The sequence below is a fragment of the Daphnia magna genome, linkage group LG5 (genome assembly GCF_020631705.1).
Source record: "Daphnia magna isolate NIES linkage group LG5, ASM2063170v1.1, whole genome shotgun sequence".
NCBI lineage: Eukaryota > Metazoa > Arthropoda > Branchiopoda > Diplostraca > Daphniidae > Daphnia > Daphnia magna.
The window spans coordinates 11308863-11327553 of record NC_059186.1 but is presented as its reverse complement, the minus strand read 5'-3'; the positions used below and the strand labels follow the sequence as shown (position 1 = coordinate 11327553).

At 39.5% G+C, this 18691-nt stretch overlaps 1 protein-coding gene and 2 long non-coding RNA genes across 4 annotated transcripts in view; 1 reads left to right on the top strand and 2 right to left on the bottom strand.

Moving 5' to 3' along the window:
- The window catches only part of LOC116923517, a 41836-nt gene extending 25683 nt beyond the window's left edge, over positions 1-16153 (bottom strand). For both annotated transcript variants that reach the window (XR_004394550.2, XR_006646634.1), the window contains exon 1: positions 15541-16153. This is a non-coding gene — a long non-coding RNA (uncharacterized LOC116923517). The remainder of the gene's footprint in view (positions 1-15540) is intronic.
- Positions 7359-17973, top strand: LOC116923516 (homocysteine S-methyltransferase YbgG). Its single transcript, XM_032930007.2, is given in 7 exon segments — positions 7359-7669; positions 16571-16826; positions 16938-17022; positions 17080-17354; positions 17412-17669; positions 17671-17715; positions 17718-17973. Coding segments are annotated over 7 exon segments (996 nt in total). The 5' UTR covers positions 7359-7667; the 3' UTR covers positions 17793-17973.
- On the bottom strand, positions 17898-18680 carry LOC123472281. Its single transcript, XR_006646635.1, has 2 exons — positions 18461-18680; positions 17898-18376 (listed from the first exon to the last, which is right to left on the bottom strand). It is a non-coding gene; the product is annotated as an uncharacterized LOC123472281 (long non-coding RNA).
- Positions 18681-18691: the final 11 nt, after the last annotated feature.

Sequence of the window (18691 nt, the reverse complement as noted above, 5' to 3'; positions counted from 1 at the left end):
AAAAAAAAAAAAATGCATCGACTCCCTGCGGAGAAACTTGGTGGACACTGGCCAGAGTGTTCAAGAGGAGGGGACTTTTTTTTTTTAAATTGTATTTTTCTTTTTTTTGGCTGCTGGTTTTTCTCTCCCTACTTGAACGTCACCTTCTTTCTTCTTCCGAATGTGAAAGAAGAAGATAAATCTCTTCTTAAATTTTTTCGTGCCGTGCTACGAAGGGGAGGAGGGGATTTTTCAAGAAAGAAGAGAGACACCTGAACGGTGACTGGACATTAAAAAAAAAAAGGAAGCGCATTTCGAAGGTGCACGTGCAGCGCTTCCTTTCACCTTTGGCTCCCTTCTCTTTATTATGTACAGCATCTCTTTTTGGGGGAGGGGGGATAGTACAAAATTTAAATAGATGCAAAGTAATGGAGCGACAAAGTGTGTACAACATTTAATCATCCCGGACGCAACTGCAATTTGATAGCAGCTGAACTATAACCGACATTTAGCTTCTAAATACAGGGTTGTTTTTTTATTATTATTATTGTTTACTGGTATCAAAGCGTTAATGACATGACAATGAATCGTCGTTTTAAAAAAAAACGAATGTTTAAAATAATTGAAAAAAGCGGGAAGACCTTTGGTGGCCTGAATTATTACTAATCGCATTCCAATAAAAAAAAAAAAAGGAAAATGTATTGCACCGAAATGGATTCGATTTTAATGATTGAAACAATCCTATTTCACAACTGGTATAGGAATTTGGTCCAACCACATTTTTGACCATACTTTAAAAGACTTAAGTGAATGGAGAAAGGAATGTCCTATATAGCGATGGGAACTCTAAAAAAAAATAAAATTCCGGAAATCGATGATTGAAATGTGTGTTGGCATCCTAGTGTACATATAGGGATTTTTTTTCCGTGTGTGTGCGGGGTGGAGGGGGTAGAGATAAAGGCGCTAGCAGGGGGTTGAAACTGCTATAGAAATCGAAAATCGGCGAGGCTTTCTCGAGGACGATTTTTACACCCCCACTGGGTCTATCCACCTCTGACGCTTATACAAACTCTTGTAAGAGACTGGAACGCGTATACCGTTCGCTGTATACTCTCACAAAATATAGTCAATGGAAGAATAATGTTTGGTATCCAAGTTATAGAAGACCGTGTGCAATAAGCAAAAATAAAAATCAGAGTATAGGGGGGAGGAGGAAAGGTTGTCGTGGGACTCCATTTTGATTCCTCAGGTGAGAAAGATGGGAGGAGATTCTACACAGAAGAAAAATAAAAGGTGTCGCATTTAGGGTGGGGGAGGAGACGAGTCGGAACCGATTTCCGGTCACTAGTCGTTTGCTTTGCTTGATGGAACTATTTTCTTTTTTTTTTTTTCTTTCTCCAGCAGGGATCGAAAAAGAGAGACCCCCGTGGAAACTTGGCCGAATTGTGCAGGGGCTTTTGACCTCCCCTGGTGTTGCCAAACCACAGGGAATCCTCCTACACACACACACCCATTCAAAAATATTCTTGTGATCCAACGTCTGAACTGTTACAATCCTTCTAGTTTTTCTTCATCCCCCTTTCTTATTTATATACATACGTTCCATAGAGGGAAAGAATAAAAACACTGGAGCAATACCTGGTGGTAGTATATATAAGATGGGACGGATAATCGGCCGGTTTTACGTGTGTTTCCACATTTCTATGTATATATGTGCCGTGCACAATAGGTTTCCATTCAATGGAACCGTGTTTCATTCACAGAACTGGAACACCAATAGCCATTCATTCAACCTTTCTTTCGAGTTCTTTTTCGGGTTCACTTTTGACTAATCATAAAAACTTGTTTCCTTTCATTTTAGACTGTTACGTGTTTGACTATATAGCTAATATATAAAAACAGCAAATCTATACATTCGATAGGTTTTGACTTGTGACTGTCGATTTCAATTTTCGTTGATGATCGCCTTCTTTAATTATTCCTGATTTTCAGTTCTGGGCGAAATGATTTCATTGTACATCTTTCATTTTTGTTTATATCTCTCTCTCTCGATTTAATCAACAAGCAGAAATGCGAATACAACTATACTTTGCGAAGAGAAAGAATGAGGATTAGATCCTTGGATGAATCCAAGTGGAAGCCATTAAAAGGCCATCAACTTAAAATCAATCAAAAGCTATACGTCTATTAGTTGGTACGCTCGTCCAGCGTGGCAAGTAAAGGAGAGAAAAACGCAAGTGGGGGGTCGTTTAAAAGGTAGCCGAGAAGGTTGTCGCGCTATTTAAGAAGACCGGACAGAGAGAAAAGCGGAAAAAAAAGAAAAATACACGTATATATTTCATGTGAATGTTGAATGGATTGGGACCCCCCCCTCTTCACCTGGCCAACAGTGAATTTCTTTTTTCTGTTTTTCTTATTCATCTGTACCAACACCTGACGAGAAGAGATAGGCCGACGGACCTGCTATGTACGCAGCAGAAAGAAGAAAAAGTCTAACCATTTTCTAACGCCCGGTTTTCACATACAAAAAATATCGGAGAAGAAAAGACGAAAAGGGCCGATGACCGTCTGTGAGTCAGCATCGAAAATGTTCCTCTCTGCTAGTAAAGGGAAGAAGAAAAGGTTTCCCTATAGGAGCTATTATGCTGTTATTCGTTCCCTTTGGAGCGCTTGATTTATCGACGGGGACTTCCGCTTCGAATCACGGTACATACGCTCGAGTGATGGCGTTTTTTTTTTTTCTATTTTTACAAGAAGGGGAAAGAAAAAAAATAATAAAATCTACTTTTCTTTTCCTTGTTGTTGCGCTGCTTTTTCTTGTTACGGAATTCATCCATCACCATCGACCGAACTGTGACGTCACTCTTGAATTGTATTTCTGAAATGTTTGACTTGGAAATTCGAAAATGCCGTGAGGTACTTGCACGAGCAAAAACAAAATCGATCAACGCATTTTTCGTTGCCTTTTTATAAATTTCGAATGAATTGTTCACCCTTTGACCCTATTCCATCATTACAAGCTCCGCCCTTTTATTTCTACGCACACATTCATTATTCATCCATCTATATACACACGTATATATTCCTTCACGTATACGCACATCCCATTCATTGGTACGTACACAGAAATTCTTCTCACACACACACACGAAGAGGAGGGGATGGGTACGGATCAAATTCGGCATTTTGATCAACACAAAAGATTTAGAAAACCCCCTCCTTCTCTCTCTCTCTGTATGTATACCCTACCCCCCATCTTTTTCTTTTTTTTTGTTTGTTTGTGTGTGCTGTACATGTTCGCGTTCCGGAGCACTGAAAAAGCGGATGGTGGAGGGGGGGAACATTAGAAAAAAGAGAGCCATGGGAAAAAAAAGTAGAGTTCCTAGCGTTCCTGCACACACACACACATACACACGCAAACAGCACATCCTTGATGATGATGGCGGCTGCGCTCTCATATAGGGTGTGGTGGCTGTGTGTGAATTCAACAAGTATATCTGTACTTGAGAACCGAACCCACTGACGTATTTTCTAAACTTATATAACCCTCCCTATGTGTAGTACATATAATATCCGTTATTCTTTTTGCGTTTGGATCGTTACAAAGTTAACCGAAGAGGGGGGGGGGGTAGAAGAAAAGAGCGGTTGCTATACACAGCAATCTATACTACTTGAAATGAACCTCGAAACTTGTTTGTTATGCGCTGGACAACCGACAAAGTAAATTTTTTTCGGTAATCATCGTTTGAATGAAGAGCCGACTATATAGAAAAAGAATTTTTTGCATCAGACAAAAGCAATTTTCTTTGAAGGATATTATGTAGCTGTTTAACCTTTTTGTTTTGTCCATTTTTCGGTTTCAATCTAAACAAGGTAATCATCGTTCGTGACCTTCGCCTTTTCTTTACAATGTCCAGACATGATTCAGTCCCTCCTTAGCATTGCGTGTAATTCACGTGAATTGACGATATTGATGAACGTACAGAAAAAGAAAAAGCGCTCATTTATTTTTAGATTGATAGTTTAGTGATGAGGAAGAAACTTGAAAACAAAAAAAGAGGCCCCAATAGCTGAAGAAAGAAGAAAAACTATTCTGTATTTAGGGCTGAAATCAAATTCTTCTCTCTTGTACGCCATGTACTTTCTTCTTCTCGCACATATTTCCCCTTGAAGCTCAGAGCCAGATCAATAACGTCTCCGTCATCAAAAAGAAAGAAGGGCTCTATATGTATAAAACCATCCGGTTCCATCAGCATCAAGGAGGCCCCGGACGCTCTCTCCCCAACTCCGCGCTTGGCCCAATACAAAAGAAACGAACGACGACGACGACGACGACGACGACGGATAAAAGAAAAAGAAGGGAGGGGAATGGTATATCGTCGCCCCCCCCCCTCCATATATATAAAGAGCGCAAGAGAGATATAGACCTCTTCGACAACCATCCCTTTGGTAAAAGTAGAAGAATATTTTATCTTTTAGTGGCATTATATATGTCCGTACATGATGAGGCAGTGCCAACAAGCTCAGCAGAATTTCTAATTCACATCATTTCTCCCTTTTTCTCTCTCTGTCTCCAACGGAATCTGTAAAGATGTATTCTGAAGGGGAGGAGGTGTGTGCGGTAGGGTATTTTTCTTTCTTGGGGTCTGACTGGCTCGTCAAAGTGCCCTGGTGATCAATAGTCGGACTAATGAGGCCACCGTGGAAAGTCTTCCGCATCGATTCAAATCGATCCCTATTGCTTTTGGGCTAAAGCTTCTCATATATTAGAAAGAAGACAAAATAAAGCTTACAGACAGAAAGAAAAAAAAAATAATACTCTTTATAAACAACACGACTGTAAAAAGAGAGAGAAAGAAAAACTATCACGAAGGACACTACTGAGAAAAGAGTGGAGGGAATCGTTTAAAATGCCGACTCATCACGAAAGCGCAGACGATGATGATGCACGCACACCTCTGTATATATTTATAAGAAAAAAAAAAACGTTTGGGATAGTTGGTACTCGCATCAGGACTGTTGCCATGTCTATGATATATCTCATCTCTCTCTCACACACACATATAGACAGAGATAGAAACTTTTGTCTCATTAAAGGTGGCATTGTTCATCAAACTGGACAAATAATAATAAAAAGCAGCAGGGGAAAAAATAATAAAAGGGTTTGGTTTCTATTCGTTTGTTGGGGTCAACATTCGTGAATTAAAAGAGAACTTGAATAGAAACAAAAATATAGCTGGTTGTTTCTTGTACTATTTTTGCTGTTGTTGTAAAAATATTCAATCATATAGGTGGTCTTTTAAAATATTTGGTTTAGACTTGTACATGGAGATATCAAATAATAATATATGACATCAGTATTTGTTTGCTCTTGGCAAGGTAGTGTGAAAGACAAGCGAGCGTGTAGACTGCGATTTCATGCCCTAAATCGTGACTTTGTTATACACAAGCTAAAAATCGGTTGCCTTCCGTGACACGACTGACGCCTAAAATGTCGGTCGCTGACGCACTTCCATTTTTTTTAAAGCTTTAAAATATTTGCTATTGTCCTTTTAAAAATGTATATTTTTGTATTAATACGGTTTTTTAAAATATGAAATTTGTGCGGGATATTGGGGGGAGGGAATCTTTTAGGCCTAGAAGAAGAATTCAACAACTGATCGACTCCCGATGGGATTATACGTGTTGAGTTTAAATGTTGTTGTTGACACCTGGGTGGCGCTTTGGTACAGAGATAAAAAGATTTTCTCAAATATTTTAGTTTTCTGTGCCGTCGGCCGGGCACACGAAAGTCTGTTCTCATCGTTATAGTCATGATTTAGCTTCGAATATTATTCAAGACACGAAAAAAAAAAAAGGTAATACTAAAAGGGAATATAGTTCCCCCTTTGCGACGTGGATCGATGTCAAAGACTTATGCACCTACCACCGGTAGGAAGAATAAAAAATAAAGCGCCACCGGTGTGTGCTGCTTTAACGGCTGCTGTTGGCCACCTTCAACATTTATTATATTATGAGCTGATGTACGACCTCACTCTCTACCCTCTCTCTATGTGTGTGTATATTTCACTCTTCTTCTTCTTTGCATGTTAAAAGTCCGACATAATTCATGCGACGTGCGGTTTCCCGTTCGGAATCTTTTTTTGGTCCCCTTTTTCAGGGTTCTTCTTCTACTTCTTAGTTCTTTTCTCGATATTTTTATGCGGCTCCCATCATCTCTTTTCCCCTCTTTTCTTCTCTCTCTCTCTCTCTCTTCAAATCGGCCTGTGGGTTGTATATATGCGATGTGTGTGTATATGCGTTAGGTGTGTTATACACAGCACTTACCGGTTATTTATGAGGTCATCAATTTCCTCGTCTCTCTTTCTTTCTCACTGGTGAGCTTTTTTTTATTTTTAGTTTTTGGTTACATCCATGGGAGCCAAATCGTATAAATCCCCACGGTTTGGGTTAGAAAAAGCAAAAGAAATGAGGGGACCAAATGCACTGGAAGAAATAGCCATTGGGGGGGACAGAGGGAAAAGAACCCGAATACTTGTTCGTGTGTGCCCGTTCGTGATTCACGCCAATGAAACGTTGAGAGCCATCTAGTGGTGGTGCTTGAAGAACGGTTTTTACTTTAGAAAACGTTGTTCTTTCATTTATTGTTATTTACTTTTGCAAACTGATAGAGGTTAGGGCAACTAAATATAGCTTTACTACAATCGTTCTGTGATAGTAAGATTTAATATTTATGTAAACGCGAAATAAAGAAACCGCCCGCCACTTGTCGTAAACATTTAAATTGAGGTGGTAAACACTATCAAAATTTTCTCCTGAACCTTCATAATAATTTTAGCTTATGAAAACAATCTCTTGACAAATATCTCTTGACAAGTAAATTACAATTACACCTGCTATAGTTTGACAGTTTTGATCCAAAACTAAAGAATCATGCGCTCTCTATTGCCATTTACTTTCGGTTTGAGCAATTTCCCTGAATAGACTGGGCTCGCCATCTAGTGGTAATCCAATAGGCTCTTTCGTTTTACCGCTATTTTTGAAATTTGTTCTGGAAACGATATAACGGGGTGCTATATAATCTGAGAAATTATAGATTATTTCTTTCCTTAAAAATAGACGTGTAGAAGTGCCACAGTTCAAAGAATTACGACCAATTTCGGTTGCACTTTGTTTCTGCATTTCTCAATTTGAATGGAAATTTTCCCCTTTCTCAATTAACAAGGAGAAACTAAATAAAAAATGCAACGCAATAAACATTCATTCTACCAAAAATTGATAGTGTGTTAATGAGTGATGTTCGGTTGTCATTAGATGGCGTTGCAAGATCAAAACAAACAAATTACCTTAAACCAAAATTCTAGTAAAAAAAGGCTTCACAATATCTTTAAAAAAACGATCAATTAGTGTTCTGTATCTAAACTGGGTTTAGTAATGTCTCAATATTATTTCGCTTCGAAAAACTGCATATAGATGACCTGAAAAATTAGCGTTTTGTTCTGTCGTCTGCACTCTGCTAATTTATCAAAACTCAAATTTCAGTCTACTTGGCAGTCCAGTTCATCAACGTATTTTCTTCTTTTCGAGTAATTTCAGATTTCTGTTTCGTCTTGCTGAGATTTCGCGGCTCTGTTTTTTCATCGAGAAGGTCTTTCAGCTCCCAGTACAATATTTCAACACCACATAATATGTAAGTCAACCCTAGACTTGATTTTTAGAGTTTGAGAGTGTGAGAGTCGATAAAATGCTTTTGTAGTAATATGTGAAATATTAGTATTTACCTTTGGAAGAAGATTGCACATTCAATAAGTGTATAACGCGTGGTAATTCATTAAGATTAGGTTTTTTGTCAGAATCCATTAAGTCGATCCAGGTTCGAATTATTGGGTCCTAGCTTAAGTAAAGTTGATCATTTGACCGCCAGATGGCGTTCGCGACATGAAAACACTCGAAGCGAATTGGCAAAGTGAGGGCTCGTATTCAGTCTCATTCTATTGTGCATTTTACTACGCGTAAAATCTGTTCTCCTTTTGAATTGTTGATTCAACATTCTCTAAATTTTTTTCCTATTTTGGTGTTTGCTATGGTTTCACCAGAAATATGACCATGCTTCGTGAAAGAGGAATTTTCTTCTTACGCTTGTTTCGTTCTAGCCGACATTGACCATGAACATCTCGTTTGTCTGTAATGTTCTAGACGTAACTCAACAGCTTTGACTTTCAATTTCACTTATCTTAATCACGTTTTGATATTTACAATTAGTAAAGTCTCATCGGATTTAACTAAACTACATATCAACTTATCTAGCCGAACAATCTGTCAAGATGAATCATTTTTCCCCCTTTTTTTTTCCTTTGCCACGACGCCACATTCACGCGGGTAGTGAAACGCTAGCTGAAAAAAAAGTACAAAAAGCCAGTCTTATAGCTCTTCGCTATCTCTCTTTCACGAAAGAGAGACGGACACAATACAATAGTAGTTCCCCCCTTTTTTTTTTTCTTTTTCTCTGTCTCCAAAAAGTCCGTGTGTTCTTTTCTTTCTCTCTTTTTTTATTCTTTTCCACTTTTTTAAGTCTCCCCCCTTTATTTTTTGTGCCCATGTCTTCTCTCCCGTCCCTATACATACACATGCGGCCCGTTGTTGTGTAGATGGGACTTGAACGACCCGGAGTCGGGACGCTTTTTTTGTGTGTGTGTTCCGTTAAACAAAAGGCAAGCTACATAATAGCCGCCTTTTCAGCGGGAGCAAAAAGTATAGCGGCCATGCTTGTAGGAAGGGAGAGTCACAAAACTATTGTTGGCCATATAGTGCACACAGTAGTGGTAGCAGCGAGAGTAAGAGTACATGTATATACAGATACACACCGTCGTCCTCGTTCTATATGCCCGTTTGTTCGTCGTCGTTCGTCCTTCTCTCCCTTTTTTTTTTTTTTTCTTGTTCCTTTCTCTGTGTTTAGAGGCTCACACAATTGTCTCATTGTTGGTTGCCCATTCTTTATTTATTTTTTTTTTTGGCTTGGAATGGCATGGCTGTTGTGTGTGCAGGAACCTATTCTTCGGCTCACGCCCACGTCACTTCCTCCAAGTTCTGCCAGCCATATTGTTGTGCACGAGATGATGCAGACAACATTGAAAGTCCTACCCTTTCAAAAGGAAAATAAAAACAAAAGAAAGAAGGCAAAACAAAAAATGGAAAATGACGGCCAGTGCTTTTTTTTGTGTGTTTTCGTATCGAATGTATCTGTCTTGGAGGGAAGGGGATGCGAAGAGTTCAATACGGGTTTGACTTGTTGTGAAATTGAATCTCTGATTCGATTTTATTGATTTAAAAAAATGTTTTATTGTCCCCGCAATAGAAATTTCAATGCTGAAATTATCTTCGTAGAAAATGAAGACGTCAGTGGACTGTTGCACCCGATTCGCGTTTTCCCTGAACGACGTCAAACTTTGTTCGTTTTCAAATAATCTTGAGCCTTTTATTATTGTTATTATTCTGGCCCGCGAATAGTTCAATAGGAGCGCCCGCTTGTGCCAGCACTTTTCTTTTCTAGACGTCGCTCTTTTCGTGACTCCTGGCGACTTTCTTTCTCATTCTTCAAACAATAATCAATCAGCATTTGTGTAGAGGAAAATAGTCAACAACGAAGCCTTCCCCAGTTTTCAATAGGTGTCAGGGGAAGAAAAAAAAGTGGTCCATTATTTTTCATTTGAATAATAATAATTTAGACGAATCTTTCTTTTTCTGTTTGACTGTTCCAAAATGCATTTAGCACGACACACAAATGAACAGAGAGAAAATCCCGATTGTTTCTCCTCGAAACCCGCCCAAACACTAGATGGCATGACGCTCAGGTAGGAGCTCGAATAACACAACAAATGCCTTTGAAATCGAATTAATAGATGCGGGTTGGTGGTTCCACATGACAGGAATCCCTGAAGAAAAAGATTTCGCTGCTTACATTTTGCCCCCGCATCTTTTTGTGTTGCGATGTTTAGTCGTCCCTGCGTCTAAGCTTGTATACATGAATGTCTTGCGGTGTGCGTAGGGAAAATAGATGTGAAGCATCTATATAGGATAGCCAAAATGGCAGACTAGGAGAAGCGAGTAGGATGGAACCGCACAAATAAATATACGTCATAAAGCAGTCGGCTGGCTCCTTTTGTTGCCGGCATCACATAGACAGGGTCTGTGGACAAAAGGAGCAGCAATGGAGGAGGAGAAGCGCATCACGCGGGACTGAAAAGAAAACTGGTGAATAGAAGGAGGACACACGACAATCGATGGCGTGCAAGTGCTCCCCCTCACCACGGCCACCGAGAAAGAAAGAAAAAAATTCGTTTGTTGGAAAAATTGTAGAAGGGACGTATATCTAGGCCTATGGGAGGCAAAAGGAGAGACCCTGTGAATTCTGCGGGAAGGAAAAAGAATCTTTCAGATGCTGATCTCATTTTTTTTTTGCCTTGTGCTCCGTTCCTATTGGATCTTTACAGCCAGAGGGGGATCTAGTAAGGCGGGAACTTTATTCTTTTCAAATGTTGGGATTTATCTCTCTCTCTCTCTCTCTCTCTCTACGTTTTCTATGGGTGAAGAAGCAGATCTATCACCGTTGGCAATCGTTGCCACTCCTATTCAATCAACTCTTTCTGTATGACATTCAAAAAAAAAAAGAATAAAATAAAATAAAATAATAATAAAAAAAGGGGAGCACCTCATCACCTCCGAAAAAAAAAATTCGATTATCATCAAAACCGCTTTTGATATCGCATTCAATAACCAGAATGTATAGGGCATAATTTATAAGTATTCTAAAGAATCTGTACTAGCACTGAGAGGCCCATTAAAAAAAGAATGCCTTCTTTTTTTTTTCATTATTGAATAAATCTTTAAAAAAATTGATGCAAGACAGTGAAAGGAGGATCAGCAGATTGATTCAATTATCATGCAGATCAATGTCGTCGCTCTATTATGTACAAGTTTTGCTATCTATAGGAACTCATGTTCAGTGAGAGACAGTTTCCTTGGTCGCAGACATACAAAAGGGGGAATCCTGCGGAAGGTTTCTCCGTCTGTATATATATATCTACCAACTCCAGGAGAAAGAGAGAAAAAGAGGGAGGTAATTTATGACTTCATTTCCTCGCGCATCAGGATCGTTCCTGATGCCTCATCCACTTCTTCTTTTCATCGCTCCCTTTTTTCCCCCTTTCTTTTGTGTATACACGGTAGATGTATGGACAAAACTTGGGTGATGCGGTTCCTCTCGGCTGCTCCCGCACACTTCCTTGCGCGTTTCCCTCTTTTGTGATCGGCAAAAGAATATCCTTGATGGATGCTGTCTTCCTTTTTATTTTTGTTCGCTCTCTTTTTTCTTTAGTTTTTTTTTTTTTTTTATAGACATGAAAATAGAAGCGCAATGTAACCCCACTTCTTCGTTACAAATCTGTGTGACGAAGAAGCTCATAGATTTTGTGACTGTTCCAGCCACAACACAAAAGAAACGAAAAAATTCTTACCATTTTTCTTTTCCTGCAACTGATGACAACAGAGATCCAATATAGTCTCTTGTGCTTGCTATATATATATATATAATAAATATATATATAGCAGTCTAGTAAGTAGTAATCTTAATAGATAAATAACTTACACAGGGTCTTTTGTTGTTGCGCAGGACCCCCCCAAGCAATTGTTACAATGACGTTTCAGCTATATAGAGAAAGAAACCCGGTCCTCACTTTTTTTTTTTATTTATTTTGAGACTCGATATACTGTATTGTTTGCGGGAGGGTTTTGCGTTTTTCATGGTAGCGGGGCTCTTCCTTTCGGGGTATACATTGCAAAGCTCACGGTCGAAACACAAAAGGCTCGAAATTACGCCCCACTTGTCTCTTTGAACGAGGAGAAAGTAAAAAAAGAGGGAAATCAAACGGCGCACAGTTTCAATTTGCTGGGCAAAAGTCAACCGCAGACGTATGCAAATTATCGTGAACTTGTTTTCCTAGTTGATTTAAAAAAAAAAAATCAATAGAAACTAAATGAATCCATTTTTCGTTTGTCGATGACCGACTAGAGTGCGTCTGGGAAGCGTTCGTTTTAGTACCGCGCATTCAAATTCACGCGGACACAGACGTCACTTTATTTTATTTTTTTCCTGACGCCTGGCCAACAACAACAAAAAAATTTTGTGCGTTGGTCTACACGTGCGCATTCAAAAAATACGTTCAAGCATGCACATTATTTTGATGGAGCCCGTCTGGTGTTACCTTTCCCTTTTTTTTTTCTTCCTCCCTAAAATGTGAAACGGATGGAAAACACGCAGAGAAATGAAAGAATGAGGATGTGTGTGTGTGTGTGTCTTTTATATAAAAAATAACAATACACACACATTGACGTTGTGTGCTGGCAAACTGGTGATGCTTTTGCGTCACAAAAGGGAGCCACCTCCTGTTTCATTTTTTATCAAAAAGGAAAAAAAAAAATAAGGGGGCAAAGAGAAAAGGAATTTTTTTGAACAACAACAACCCTTTTGAAAAAAAATGTGGAAAGAGAAAAATATATATAGTATATACTGATGAAATGGATGGGTGGTATCATATAAGCCATCAGCGGGTATTCATAAACGAGAGTTACCCGAGTCGAATTAGAGGCCACACGAACAGGTGAACGGTACTGACTGTATGCGCACAGTATCAAAAGGCTGCCTCCCTCTCTTGTGTGTATGCGCATCACGGCCCACGCGGAGCAAGTCAGCAATGGCCTGCAACACACACATCACTCTTTTCTATAGATGCGTGTGCAAAGTGTATCGTATCATACATTCAATTTCGACGTCATGTTTTTCTCCCTCTTTCTATTTTGCGCCATGCCTTTTGATGGATGTTTTCCCTCTTTGGCTCTTGAATGCACTTCATCAGAAACCGTGTTCGCTCTAAGGCATCAAGTCATTGTGTAACTTGTGATAATGCAATGCGTCAGGGTCCTCGCCAATTTTCTTTAAACCATTCTTTTTTTTTTTTAATTATTATTCAAACATTTTTTAAACTTTAATTTTATTTTTTATTTTGGTAAAATGAAAGGAAGTCTTTGAAAAATGTGGATCGGTTTACGACAACAACAAAATCGACTTCCGGTGTCACCTCAGATGTGTTGAAAACGCATTGCGTGTTACGGATCCATTTCCCAAACGTTTCGTATGCTCCCTGCAAGCAGTTGCATTTTCTCAACCATTTTTTTAAATAAACGCACTTTACTAAACAGACTTTCGAAAATGATGTTGTTGACGTGGGACATTGTCGTAGCATTTTAACTGGTTGGCCCATCTTATTTCAGGGGCAGGTGTATCTTTAAATAAAAAAAGCAATGACTCGACACAACTTGTCGTTCCGTGTCAACATGGGCGTTTCCTCCGCGTGTTTGTTGATCTCGCACAAGAGAGACCTTTATAAGAAAACTTTTATTTTTTGTTCCAGCAACTTTTACTCGCTTCAGCAACAGTTCAGAAGAAGATAGAGGCTAAACAAAAGGGAAATCTTCAAAACTATCCTGAGAGTGTAGCCCAGAACTTGACAACCGCGCCCCTTTCCGCACTGCCTGTCAACCTAAACTTGACCCCCCCCACAGAATGTAACCGTCAACATGTTTATATTCCGAGAAAAGGGAAAGATTTTATTTTTAAATATATTATCATCTAAAGATTTTGCACGAGCCACAAAAACAATGAAAGAAACAAGAATAGAACATGCCCATTTAACAGAGCACGATCCATTAGCGACATCGCTCCGGTCTGGGGAAAAAAAAAAGACATACACGGACTGTACATCTTTTTTTTTTTCTCACTCCAGTCTAGTAAAGTGTACTATAGTTTTATAGCTAAAAAAAAAAAAAAAAGAGAGAGAAAAAAAAAAAAGCTCCCGTCCTTTCTTTGACTCTGTTGTGTTACAATGAAAAGAGACCTTTTGTATTTAAGAGGAGCATTGTGCGTTATCGGGTCTTGCTGCTACATAAGATTGCGCCGTCATTCATAATGGTTTGGTAGTACTGTACTGTATATCCATCCTTACTATGAAGCAAAAAAGAAAAAAAGGATGTAAAGAGGTGGACTAGGATCGAGCTCTACACCACCCAATAGTTTCTTACGTGCGCATCTAAACCAGCAGTATTGTATTTATATATACGGTCCATCGCCTTCACCTCGCTTCCACCCATTTCTGAGTTAATGGTCGAGCGTGACACAATAGTCGCTTGCCACCGAGCAAACCTTGTAACGCAACAAAGCAGCAACAACAAAGAGCAAGCCTTTCGTCGTGCATATAGACACAAAGTAGATGTACGTATATATCTCTATTTATCTATGCGAGTGTACATCTATACACACATCGTTCTTGTGTGTAATGCTGACTGAAATGCCGCGGTAATGATCGCGGAAGCAAGTGCCATAATAATGGAGGCATTTGTATAGACATGAGAAAACAACAGTAGAAAATTGTGAAATAAGACGAGAGATTTTGAAAAACCGGATAACAAAAGCTTGCACCTAGAGCCCCCGCTTGCCTTAACTTGCAAAATTACAGTGTCTGTACTATAGTGGTGTATAACCTTTTCATCCGGACGGCTTTTGTTAGACGCATAAAGATGCCAGACGAAGTTTTGGAAATGATACATTGTCGCGTGTTCTATGAGCTATCGTAGCCCGCCCGCAGGTACAATTGTACTTTGACGCAATAGCAAATGTATAGCATCATCCGCAACGGCTATACATTTTATGGGTTTTTTTCCCTTCTTTTTCTAACAAGTCTGAACGAACGCCAAAAATGATTCAGACTGTAGTCCCGAAAAATGTTTCAATAGATCGACTAGGCGCAATGGTTGTCAGTAATGACGTCATCGTGTCAACTTTGTTTGTGTTTGTTCAAAAGGGAAAAACCTTCCTCCACCCCATGCACATCAGGAACAACGTCGGTCTTGAAAAGAAGCTGTTGAGGGAACGTCATCTGATTGCTAGAGACTTGTTCAAGGCTTCATTCGGGAGTCCCTTTTTCCCCCATCCATAGCGTTTTTACTGAATAGCTTTTGATCGGTTGGCGTATTCATAAAAAAGGCGAGCAAAGGGTGTAGCCTACGTACGTCTATACGAAGAGAAAGAAATGTCATTTCCTAATAGTAAATATACACACACGGAAGAAAAGAGGGTTGCTTTCGGGTTTTCACGTCTGCGGGATTCACGCTGCATTCGTCATTCAGTCGTGCAACAGCCCAGCCTTCCTTAAAAAAAAAAACTTGCAGCTGACATCAATTCAAACTTGTCAATTAAAAAAAAATATATATATATTTTTTTTATTTGGAAAAGTTGTATGGTGTGTGTGTTACATATATTGCTGTTTGTGTAGAGCTTCAAGTTGGGAACCACCTAACGACCGTTTTTCTATACAATTCAAGACTTTTTTTTTTAGGGGGAGGGTACGTCTTTTTCTGTAGATATACATGTACGACTGTATTGTGCCCAGAGTAGTAGATGTTCTCAATTGAACCGCTTTTGAATATACAAGACGGGAAAATTGGACTTACAGGAATTGACTGGGTTGTCATTTATGTCATCCACGAACCAAAAGAAGCAGCCCGGGATTCTTTTTCTTGATGAAGTCTTGTGTAATATCCCCTTCAGGGACGATGTTATAAAAAGATTCCGTCTTCGTATATTTTTCAAAGGGCCACTTGGTTTCGTTTAACCACGTGATCGCGCCTCGTAACATGCCGCACAAAGATTTACACATAAAACAACACTTTAGCGACACGTATTTACCACTCACTCGGGTCGGAAGAAAAACACCACATTAGCCCTTCATTAAAATTTCACTCTCTAATTATCCTACTAAAATAAAGTGACAATTAAACAGGCAAAATATATTCAACGAGCGCCAGCTGTTTGGCGGAGCGGCTGATCCCGCTGACAGCCCGGCACGGACTGAAACAGCGCGCGCCGAAACTACGCCATCTTTTGGTTGCGTGTGTGTTAGCGGGGGGAGGGAGGAAGCGGAGACTATATAGCTCGTGAAAATAAAGAAAGGAAGAATAGGAAAGGGAGGTGGTAGAAGGAGATCGGGAGCGCTGTGGAAACAACATAATAGATGAACGAATAGAAAAGCGACGGTCGTCGTTTGAAAAGCGGTCGACTGCCGAATGCCAACGCTTTTTTTTTTTTTTTTGTATGTGTAGTTCCCCTCTCTCTATCCAAACCTAACAATTCGACTTGATTGATTTATTCAGTTCAGTGTATATAAGTATAACGCCAAACCCCGTAGACGTTGGTGTGGCAATTAGTTGAGAAGTTAGGCGCCATTACGAACTTTTCACGTTTCGTCCACTATTCAATGTTTGCTCGCATTTCAAAAATAAAAGCGCGCACTCAGCAATAGCTATAGAAACTCTTTTTTTTTTTCTTCAACAACAACAACAAAAAAAGATGTGTTGTGAACAATCGTTGATTAGATGCCTTTTGTATCCGTTCATATGGTGAAAACTACAATTGTTATACGACAAGAAGAAAGCTCGTCTGAATAAAATGTAATCATTTATGTATTCACGCTGGTCTTTATAGGCTCAAGACGATGGCCAGCGAGAAGCCTTTAATTTTAGATGGAGGGCTCGGCAGCTTACTGTTTTCCAGAGGAACATTCGTTAAAGGCGATCCCCTGTGGTCAGCCCGTTGTTTGACGTCGGCAGAGTCGGATGGTCGCCGCCAGCTGCGTCAAGCCCACCTGGACTATTTGGCGGCAGGAGCTCACATCATCAGGAGCAACAGCTACCAAATGAGCATCGAACATCTCCGGAAATGTCTACCCGGTCTTTCTCAGGTTGTAACCTTATGTGCAATCAGCCCCCTCTGTTGTAGGGTGGTTGCGCTTATTTTATATACGGTTCAATTTGACGCTAATGGTGGGTCCAACTCAAATTTATGAATATAGGAAGAGGCGCTGGAAATGATGCGCGATTCGGTTAGAATTGCTCGCGAAGCTTGCCGAGATTATTGGCAATCCATCGGAGGAGAAAGTATTAAATCAAATCAATTATTAAATGCTTTCAAAATATATCTATTTTGTTTGACAGGCTCCGGTAAAACAGAACCGAAAGTGGCTGGGTCTATCGGCCCCTATGGAGCCTGTCAAGCTGATATGTCAGAATATACTGGCGCGTATGTCGATTGCATGAGCGAAGAAGATTTCATCGAATGGCATCGGCCACGTTTGACGGCCTTACTCGAAGCCGGTGTGGATTATTTGGCGTTTGAAACATTCCCTGCGTTGCTGGAAGCCAACGCAATCCTGCGACTTCTACAACAAGAGGCTCCCCATATGCCAGCTTGGATATCATTCTCCTGCAAGGTTGTTATTTCCATCAATGTGGAAGAGTTGGTGTTTCAAAATTACGTTTTGTGACAGGACGAAAAACATGTTTGTCACGGAGAGACGTTGGCCAGCGCTTTCGAACAGATTTGGACGAATAAAACGGACGGTTTGAAAGCTGTTGGAATTAACTGCACTCCCGGAAGATTAATTAAACCACTTTTACGGTCTCTTGATGGCGTTAGTAATGTGCCTGTTGTTCTTTATCCTAATCGAGAGGAATGCCTTGGTGAAGAGGATGAACTAATTCTTGTTTATCCGAAGCCTGACGACAAGGAAAACTCGAAAGAAGATGACCTTAGGTAAGTTAGCTAAAGAATGGTTAGCCAATCATCCAAATATGTTTTTGCAATCGGAGGATGTTGTTTCTATCATCCGTCAGACATTCATAATCTTAGCCGTGTGTTTGGCAACTAGTTCCCTTGGGTTATTATGTTTTTTTTTTTACTATCGGCTTGTAATGGCAAGATGGAACTAAAGTCGATTCTGATTTCTAAGTATACTACTTAGATGAAGGCTATGTCAAAGAGCAGAATCGATAAAAAATTTAATTGGCATATGGTTTACAATGAAACAAATTAAACTAGTTTTAAACGTTCGGCCTGGTTTGTTTTCTGTTAAACAGGATTAGACGTCAATCGACGCGTTACGCTGATGCCCATAGTTTTGAAGAAGATCAAACTATACATCTAAAATGTTCTTGTTTGACGGTAAGAATGGATAATTAAGTTATTACAAACGGCCGCGACATGTAGCTTAAGCAGTTGAATTCAGTTCAACTGTCTTCGACTGTTATTACGATGAAAACATTAAGCACGTGAGTATGAAATTCAATCTGTAGTTCCGGGATTATCCGTATGATTAGTTTGAAAGCTGTTGGATTACCTGCTCTACTTTAACGTTCTTCTGAGGGATGGATGATGATGTTTCGTTTTCTTTTTAAAAAATCCTACCCGAATGCCTCGATCGACAGCATGAACTGGTTGTTGTTTATCCTAAGCCTGATGTCAAGGAGAAGTCAAAAGAAAAATAAATTAGAAAACGGGTAACGGGCATAAAATTTAAATTCTGAAAAATGCCCTTACGTTGTGGTCGAGTTTTTCTGATACACTGTTTTAAACTAATTAGGAATAAGTCTACTACTGAACATCGGAGTGGTAATTACTGTCTTTCGATGATCGTTCTCTAGTTGAATCTCAGTAACTTTGTCTTCCTCATGTATTTAGAAAATAAAGGCAGATGTGAGGAATAAAAAAGATGAACTACAATAGAAGATTGCCTCTTGAAGATAAGCAATCTCGATTCTGTAACGCAGT